The 9,447-nt window shown below is 59.6% G+C and overlaps 1 protein-coding gene across 13 annotated transcripts in view; it reads right to left on the bottom strand.

Annotated features, from left to right (window-relative positions):
- Window positions 1-965: 965 nt before the first annotated feature.
- Window positions 966-9,447, bottom strand: part of ILF3 (interleukin enhancer binding factor 3) — a 29,175-nt gene continuing 20,693 nt past the window's right edge. For 9 of the 13 annotated variants that reach the window (XM_044752094.2, XM_044752095.2, XM_070492002.1 and 6 more), the window contains 3 exons: window positions 5,944-6,306; window positions 5,081-5,209; window positions 966-4,586 (listed from right to left, as the gene is read on the bottom strand). In XM_044752094.2, the coding sequence (XP_044608029.1) occupies window positions 4,450-4,586; window positions 5,081-5,209; window positions 5,944-6,306 (629 nt within the window). In that variant the 3' untranslated portion in view covers window positions 966-4,449. Of the gene's footprint in view, window positions 4,587-5,080; window positions 5,210-5,943; window positions 6,307-7,819; window positions 9,058-9,447 lie in introns of those variants that run through there. The other 4 variants (XM_070492004.1, XM_070492005.1, XM_044752098.2 and 1 more) reach the window with 1 other exon arrangement.

Raw genomic sequence — 9,447 nt, 5'->3', positions numbered from 1 at the left:
TTATCGCTGAGCTAATGTCTCTGCCCATCTTCCTCTAGTTTGTATGTGGGTCGCCACCACAGCGTGGCCTGAGGAACGGTGTGTAGGTCCACACCTGGGATCTGAACTGGGGGACCTGGGCCGCAGAGTCAGAGTGCATGACCTTAACCACCACGCTGAGCCAGCCCCAGGAGCCAGTGTCTTGGGAGACACTGGGAAGGCCATAGGCCCAGGACTTGCAGCCTCTGGGGCTACTCCCTGCACATCTGCTTGTCTGCCCCCAGCAGAGGGCAGGGCCATGAGGTGCCCCTGTCCGTCCTGTGTGCTGAGGCAGTGCAATGCTCCTCTCTGGCCCATCTGCTGTCTGGGACACGCGGTGTTTACCTGTCTCGGGGCTGGGAGCTGTTCCCTCACCAAGGCCAGTGGACCATGCCACCTAAATCACTCTGAACCTCAGCTCAGATGTTCCCACCCGCAGCCCCTCTGCTGGTCTCCCAGCCTCCATTCTCCCCTCTCCTGCACATGTTCTCTGTCCAAAGGCCAAGTGGACTGTTCTGAAGCACGACCCCGCCAGGTTCTCACAATCCTGCCCCCTGCCCTCCGGAGGAAGGTTACAACCCCTCTGCTGGGCAGCAAGGTCCTCACTGGCTGGCCCCCACTGATGTCCGGCCACACTTCTCCCATGCTGCAACCAAAATACTTCACGCACTGACTTCAGCTCCTTGAAGTCCATTCCCACCCCCGAAGGAATTCTGCCAGCACTGTTCCCTCTGCATGGCACACCCTTCACTCACCCTCCTCAACCACTCCTGGGTCCAACTCCTCCCTCCCGTCTCACCTGACTCCCTGGCCCCCTGGGACCGGCCCCTCTTGGTGCCTGAAGCCCCCTGAGGGCAGGGACCAGGCTCGCTGCCGTATTCTCCCAGTGCCCCATGCACGACTGAGACATAAACACCCAATAAATACATGTGGAGTGAACGAAACAATGAACACATGAAGTTTCCATTTATTCTGGGATGGGTTAGAATGAGCATCCGGGCCAAGAAGGCTGGTTGCCTTCTTGCCCCAAATCGTGTCCAGAGGTCTAGGACGGGCCTGCAAAAGGAGCGGCCTAGGTGACCAGGCCTGAGTCCTTCGGGGCGGGGCAGGCCGTGCCAACTACACAACGGTCAGCGGTGAAAGGGAGAGCGAAAGTTCCCCTGCCCAGGTGAAGGGTAGTCGCACAGCCGGCTGGTGACTTCCAGGTCAGACTGGACCCCAGTGACACTGCTAAACCTAGAGAAATCCTGCATCTGTGCCCCTCTTTACTGCTCTGAGGTGCCCTTTGGTCCTAGGTCACCAATCCCCAATACTGCCCCCTGGGATCAGTCCAAATTCCCTGCAAGGCCATGCCCCTCCCTCTGACGTCACCTCAGCCCACCATGCACATATCCAGCTATCCTCCCAAGTCAAGAAGACTTTCTCCCCTCCAAAGGGATCCTGAGCCCTCCGGGTGGAGTGTCCAGTCCCAGGTCACTGACCCCCAGGGCCTATCCCCAAGTACCCTGTCCTGATCAGCTTGCTCAGTAAGTGTGTGGGCCGCTGGTCCTTCCTGCTGACACTCCTGGTGATCTCTGCTGGCGACAAAGTCACAGGACACCATCCTCCATCAGCACATGGGCCACGGCATCACTGCTGTTCATCACAGGCCTGGCCCGGGAAGGCCTCGCTCAGCCATGAATGGGTGACATGTCAGCACCCAGGCCTTCTCCAGGCTCGAGGTGTCTGCCACATCTTCCTGAACACAGCGTCCTGGGTGGCAGGTCCTGAGGGCTGGGATACTGCTGCCGGCCAGCTGAACCACATGTCCACCAGCACCAGGGAGGTCCCCAAGCACAGTGAGAAGCCCGGAAACCTGCGCTCATAAACTGTCACCTCGAGACAGGGACCCACCATACTGCCGGCTCTGCGCCGTCCAGACCCAACCACGAGGAGCCTGCCTGTGGCTGACCAACTCCCAGGGCGGTTCCAACTGGGAGTAAAACCCTCACCCAGCCCTGCAGTGGGCCAAACACTGTCCCCCCAAAAAGGCGTGTCCCAGTGCTAACGCTGACACCTGTGAACGGGGCACCATTTGGAAGCAGGGTCTTCGCAGATGTGATTACAGATCTCGGGACGAGCTCCTCCTGGATCGGGCGGGCTCTAAATCCAGTGACTGGTGTTTTCAGAAAAAGGAAGGAGATCTGAGACGCAGAGACTCCCAGAGAAGCCGTGAGCAGACGGAGGCAGATCTGGAGAGGTGCTGTCACAAGTGAGGCGTGCCCGGAGCCGCCAGACGCTGGCAGGCAGGAAGGATGCTGCTCCCTGGACGCTGCTCTGCGGCCTTGGCCGCGGCCATCTCTCAGGTCAACACCAGTCGTCCTGGCCCGGGGAGCGACTCCAGCATCCACTCAGAGACAGGCCACGTGGGGCCCTGCCCTCCCTCACGACAGGGACTCCCAAGGCCCAGCTCCCTGAGCACTTGTCTCCACATCCGGAAGGCCGGGGACAGCGTCTCCACTGTCTTCTCCCTCGTGGTGGGTCTGCCTGCGGAAGTCCGAGTGTGAAGGTTGCTGCCTGGGAAACTGATGGTGAGGAAACGAGCTTTCAAAACACAGTAGAGACTGAAGACGTTTGGCAGGTGGGCCAGGGCATCGTCCTCGTGGGTTTCTGAGGGCTGCAGGTCCATCCACAGCCTGGATGCTCTCATCTCAAGCACAAGGTCCCAAGGATCTCGAGTGGGTCTTTGTCCTGGCCCCCGGACATGTCCGGGAGAGGAGACAGGTCATGGCCACTGCCCATCCAGGTCAGGGCAGGGCTGCGTCCCTCAGGTCTCTCTCGTCTGTCTCCTCTGGGGCACACCGAAGGGAGGGACCCCAGGGCACTGCAGGCTGAGCCAAGCGTTCGCACCGTGTCACCTCTCAGCTGAGCCCCACACGGCCTCTCTCCCTGGGCTGGACTGGGTGGTATCTGGGGCCTCCTCTGCTCCAGCAGCAAGCCAGTCTTGAACGCTCTCTTTTATGACGCAGAACAACACCTTTTGCCCCTCCAAGAGAGCAAATCCTCGTCCTCTGAAGGCACACTGGATTTTCTGCATCAGCCGTGTGATTCTGAGTCAGTGGTTCCCACCTCTCCAAAAGGCCGTGGTGAACCAGGCCCAGGAGGCCAGCGGGCGGCCAGAGGACAGAGAAGCACCGAACAGGGAGGCCCTGCGAAGGTGCCGCCCTCCACCCGGGCTGGGCCAAGCCGATAGGGGCTGCCGGGGAGGGCCCTCCGCCTCCGCCCCGCTGACTGAAGCGTAGACGTGGGCAGCATCCTGGCCTCTGCCTGCTAGATGACAAACATCTCCCGAACGCCACCCAGTTGTCCAGGATGGAGAAGCACTGCTCCAGGGAAGCCCACCGGAACCGGGCAGGGCTGAGCAGAGCCCCAGCTGCACACCGCGAGCCCCGGTGGGCGCCCAGGAGGGCTGGCACGCCGGTCCAGCGTCAATGGTTCTGCAGCCGGGCTCTCCCAGATCCAGGACTTCAGCCAGATGCAACTGGCCATTTTCAAGTTAGGTGACAGGTACCAAACCCACGACGACATTTTACTCCATGGTGATGTGAAACTGCACTGAAAACTACCCCAGGATTCAGGGAGCAGCAAGCCAGGCACGCTGAACAGTGCGAGCCCCCCGGCGCAGCAGCGTGGGCCGCCAGGAGCCGCTGCGCTGACCCGGGGAGCCCACTGGGTACCACGGCCCTAAGACCCCAGGACCGGGTGCCAGCCTGGCCAACCTCGGAGGAAAGGCGTCCACAGGCCCGGCGCTGGGCCTGCTCTGGTGACCAGGGACCATCCTGCCACCCCACCCTGCTTTCCTGGGCTGGGAACAGAGTGGAGGAACCTGCCTGTCGCACTGCTGGCGGGTCAGACACCCAGGCCTACGACGGGCGCAGAGTTTTGTTTCTCTTTATTCATCTACATTCAGCTGAATTCAGATGTACTGCCTGAATGATCCAGACATACAAAACCCCACTCTTTCCCACTGGTTTTTAAAATAAAATCTTCACTTATAAAACTGAAACACTAAAGCATTAAAATACAGAAAGCTGTTGAACTCACTTCACAAAAGCAGGAAGAGATGACGCATCCCCTCCGGAACTATTTAGAGACAAACCGAGTTAACACTAACACCAAGTGTAAATAGACAGAGGGAGACCGAACTGCGAGAACTCAAAACTACTCAGACAAAGTGGTAATGGCCACTAACAGACCACTGAAGACACAGAGTCCCAAACACGGCTAGATACGGGTCACAGGACGGGCCACGGGCGTGGCCAGCTGTACCTCACGACACGGCAACGTGGACGGGGCGGGGCGGAGGGGCCGGCTGACATGTTAACTGTGGTGCGTGAAACTGGATCTTCCAACGGGGTGAGTGCAGACGGACAGATGCAGGCGCCCACGGCTTTATCTGTACTGGTAGCTCATGCTGTGCTCTGCGTTCCTGCCGTAGCCGCCCTGTGAGGACTGGTAGGAGCTGGGGGGGCCGCTGTAGCTCTGGCCGGAGCCGGGTGAGGTGTAGTTGGACTGTGACGAGTAGCCTCCTGGCGGAGAGAGGGCGGGTTAGCAGGGAGGCCTGGCACGGCCAGCACCTGGGCCGAGTCCCGCGACAGCGGCTCAGCTCTACCTGGCTCTGCTAAGTGCCTTCCGCGCCATTGGGCCTGGCTGTCACCCACACCCTGTGCAATGGGACCGTGGGACCACGGGACCTGGGCTGAGGAAGGGTGGGCATCCACCCAGGCACGGAGCACAAGGCTGAGCCCGCGCCTAACTGGAGGCCCCAGGCCAGGCTCTGCAGGGCCGACTTCGGGAGCGGTTTCGGGATGTGGGGCTGCAGAAAAGCTGAGGAGGTGGAGGCTGCGTAAGGCTGCGTCCTCGCAGGCTCCTGGGCCCGCCTGCGCCTCCCACTCCTGTTGTCCCACACGTGGAAGCCACGTGGCAGCTGCCACTGCAGCTTGCCCCCTACACGGCCTCTGTGCACCCCGCTGGCTCCGAGCTTGGGCCCCCAGTGCCTTGCCGCCTGCCGCCCCAGGCCCACCTTGTTTGCCTTGGTATGACGAGCCGCCCCCAGAACCGCTGCCGTAGCCCCCGTGTGACCCTGGGTTGTAGGATGACCCGCCTGAGCCGTAGCTGTTCCCGCCGCTTCGGCCTCCACTCCCACTGTAGTCTGGGGGAGAGAAGACAGCAAGGTTATGGGGCCCAAGCCAGACGTGGCCAGGGCGGTCCAGGGTCCTGGAGCTGCGGCCCTGGAAGCGGGGGCCCTTGGCCGAGACTCTGGGCCTTTGCAGATCGCCCTATCCTGAATGCTTACATTCAGCATACGTCGATCAACCACCGAGTGCCGGAGCTGGCCAGAGCCCCTGCAAGGTCTCCGTGCCCCGGGCCAACCCAGTGCCCAACTTCTGAAGCCTGTTCCACCCCGGGCATCCCAGCAGTTCAGGAACGCAGCAGCAGCCTCCCCACGTCCCTCCAGCAGCCAGTGCCGCCCCTGCCGACAGCACAGCTGCTGCTGCCTGCAGTCCTGTCATGGAAGGCCAGGCACACCCAGACTCGCCCAGCTGGGCCAAAAGAGCAGCCGCGGCCTGCTGGGTCTGCGCGTGGGGCGAGGGCGGCAGGGCAACACATCTCCCTCTTTCAGGGGCTGGATGCAAGTGTCCAGAGCCCATCCCTGAGGTCCCCTTGCGGCGGCGGCCCCAGGCCCAGACTCAGACTCTACCCTTGGGCCCCAGCCTCAACCCACAGCCTGCGGGGCCTCCACTAGACCTGCCTCAGAAGAAGGCGACAGGAAGGGACAGCAAGGACCTGGGCCAGGGGGACTCTGCCTCCAGGTGTTTCCCACGCCCGCCCTGCAGCCAGCACCGGACTGCTGGGGCGCAGGTGTGGTGCGCCCGGCCGACTCACTGAATTTGCTCTCGTAGCTGTAGTCGGCGCCACCGCCGCCCCCGGGTGAGCTGTAGGAGTTGGAGTAGGAGTAGCTGCCCTGCCCGTGGCTGTAGCCCTTCTGCTTGCCCTGCGGCGGGCCGTAGTTGCTGTACTGGCTCTGGTTGTAGGGCTGCTGCTGGCCCTGGTGCGACTGGTAGCCCGAGCCATAGGAGGGCTTCTGCTGGCCCCCGTGGGGCTGCTTCTTCCCAGCGTGTTTCGGGGGCACCGGTGAGTTGTAGTTGTCGCCTTGGTAGTAGGAGCCGTAGCCCGAGGAGCCACCACCGCCCCCACCGCCGCCACCACCGGCATTCCCAGAATGCCCTCCATTGCTGTAGAACTGACCTAGACAGGAAGGCAGCAAGTCAGGCACAGGGTCAGGAGCTGGGGCGAGGAGCAGAGGAATGGCAGCTGTGGGCCCTGAAGGCTGACCCACAAGCCGGCAGCGCGGCCGGGACCAAGGGAGGCGGCGGGAGAGAGGAGCAGGTGCTCCGGTCCTTGGAGCAGCCTGGTTCAGGCGGCCCAGCCTTCAGCTCCACTCACCCGTCAGCTGACGACAACAATGGATCTTTGCCAAGCAGCGGCACCACAGCACGCCGGCAGCAGCATTTGCAGCGGATGTCAACATGACAATGAGATGGGCTCCGAGCGTGGTAGGACATTCAGCACTAGCTGACTGCTACCCAGATGTCCCCAACGGTGACAGGAAAAGCGAAGCCCCAGAGAAGCAGCCAGCCCCCTCCCCCGCTGTGCTGGGAAGACGCTCTGCAGCCACAGACCTGGGTGCCCTGAGGAGATGCTCTTTAATGAGGCCCCTAAAACCCATGTCATTCCTGAAGACCAACTGGTCTGAGCTGGTCTCGGAGGAGCCACACGGCCTGGCCGTCTCCCTGGGGTGACTCGTGCAAACGCCCGGCTTAAGGAGTGACTCCACAGCCCCATGGGAAAAGGAGACTAGCTACGGCTGAGATTAAAACGTCCAGGTGGGGCCTCAGGTGACAGCCTCAGGGGTCCCCCAGGATGGCCATTCCTTGTTCCCAGCACAGTTGCCGGGTGCAGGCGGGACCCAGCAGCAGGACTGACAAGCGTGCAGCGAGGCCGCCACATCCTCATGCCTCGAAGCTGCGAATGTCACGGTACAGGCCCCCTCCAGGCACTAGGTAAGGGACCCCGAAGACAGGGTGGTCAACACCCGGCCTCCACCAGACATTCAGGCGGACTGACGGGGGTGGGTCAGCTGAGGCGAGGTGAGGCGAGTGCGGGGAGGATGGGCCACAGAACTCCTGGCCTGGAGGAGGCAGGCCCCGGCACACCATGACTGGCTGGCAGGGCAGGTGCCCAGTCGCCCCGGAGACCCAGGGGGAGGGGGAGGGCAGAGGACCCTCCCACACAGCCTGTCCTCACTTCCTGTGTTCAGCACCTGGGGTCTCCCGGCTCTCGGGCGCAGTAACCTGGCACTCCCCACGTGCCTTCCACCCGCTGGGGATGTGTGCCCACACTGGTGGCCCTGGGCCCCCTGAGCAGTGATTTGGATAGAAGTGACCCGCCCCATCAGTTTATCTTCTTCAGGCGGGCGGCCCCCACCCCCCCCACCGCACCGGCCTGTCACGCGCCGTGGAGGCCATCCCCGCCACCTGCGCTGCCCCGAGGCCCGCCCGGAGCGCCTCCTTGGCCCTCCTCGACCGTGGGAATGAATGAAGACGCCAAGTCCTGGGGGCTTCTTACTTTAACATGTATTGATTAAAAAAAAATAAAGGGCAGGGGAAGTTTTCAACGTCATTCAGGATAACTATTTCCTGGTAGAAAAAGACATTATTCTCAAACAATAACTTTCTAAAAAAAAAAATACACCATGCAATCAAAGTTTTAAAAAGTTTCACTGAATGTTTCAAACCTCTGGGAACAAATTATGTAGTAACCGTTTTTGCCTGAATAAACGCAAAATCTTGCAAGTCAATGCAGAGGCAGGCTTTGCTGCAAAAAAAACTCTGCTGACGAGAGCCCAAACTCTACTCACGTCCGAGGGCTCCCGCCAGGACACGGGAGTCTCAGTCAAGACCGAAATGCCTGCCCAGGCCTCTGCACGCAGGCAGGGGCCACCAGCTCAAGTGTGCACGCTCAGGCGAGAAGGCGCAAGCTTCTAGGCCTTCTGGAATGTGCTGCGGCCGCGCCAGCGACACAGGCCTGCGAGGCCAGCTCCTTGCTGGAGAGATGGGCTACACGGCAGGCTTTCTCTGCTTGATTATTTTTAAAGCCCCATTTAAATACAAAACACAACAACACAACAGCTCTCTAGACTCCCGTGCATCTGTCACCGTGAGCAGGACTTGCAAAATTCCACGTTCTTGCCCTCAAAGCCTGTCTGCGGCGTGCGCTGGCGATGGAAGCCCAGCTGTGACACCTTTGAGAGGTCACCTCTAGCCGACCCAGCACAGGGTACCGCGTCCCCACACAACACCCACCAGAGCGTTTACAAAAAGGCGGGACAGGTTCACTTCGCACAATGTACAGTTCTCCAAGGTTCCCAACATTTTACATGCTTATAAAAAAAAAAAAGCCGGTTGCTCTGGATTCGGATGTGGTGAAATCGTTTTCGTTACTGTCAAAGGCATCAACCAGATTGGGAATTTGTTAAAAGGTTAAAAATTCATACAAAACCTGCTGTAAATTAAGACAAAGGTAGATTAAAATGCGTCACTGTCTCTTAAATAAAGTAATGCTTTCCATAAAAAGCAAAGGTGGGCTTTTGCCTTGATGCTGACCACGCTGGCGCTAGAATTCTGTGCAACTCTGCACAAAAAGGCATTCTCTGAAAACTGTTTTCCACTTATTGTGAACTTCAATGTGACCAAGTTCAAAGGCAAATCACGATAAAAACTGCCATTGTCTTAAATTCTGCAGGCTAAGAGTTTCAGACAAGCTGCGGTGACAAGCCACGGTTGAGAAACCCAGTGAAGCAGAGGGGCACAGCACGGACACTTTGGGTTTTGGAGTTCGAGAAAATTGGAGTAAAAAGTTGATTTTGTGTGCAATACTTTTAGATGTTCTAGGAGGACCCAAAATCATGATAGCCGTAGCAGTCTGTGAAAAAGTCACCTACAAAAGGGGGAGACAGAGCAGAGAAAACAAATTAGAATCCTTTGGAAAAAGGGCACAGAGGGCCACATTTGAAATTCATGTTTTAGATTTCTCTGCTCCTGTAACCCCCCAGTGAAGGCTCCTTCTCAAGACAAGAGCTGTGCACTGTCCACAAAAGCATTTCACAGCACTGGTGCTTCGCACGGCTTAAAGCAGAGAAATTTAAAATTTTGACTTCTAGGGCACTTTCAAGTCCCACTCGCGTGCGTGCTAACATCTACGGAGGACAGCGCGCTTCTGCAGGACGGGGGGCTGGAGGACTGACTGACCCCTCGCCGGGAGCAGGCGGCTCAGGGAAGCTGCTGCGGGTGGGCCGCCCTGCCCTAACTCAGGCCCGGGAGCTAAGCT

The sequence above is a fragment of the Equus asinus genome, chromosome 20, assembly GCF_041296235.1.
Source record: "Equus asinus isolate D_3611 breed Donkey chromosome 20, EquAss-T2T_v2, whole genome shotgun sequence".
NCBI classification, from domain to species: domain Eukaryota; kingdom Metazoa; phylum Chordata; class Mammalia; order Perissodactyla; family Equidae; genus Equus; species Equus asinus.
The sequence above is the reverse complement of the archived record's forward strand: the minus strand, read 5'-3'. Positions and strand labels throughout refer to the sequence as shown.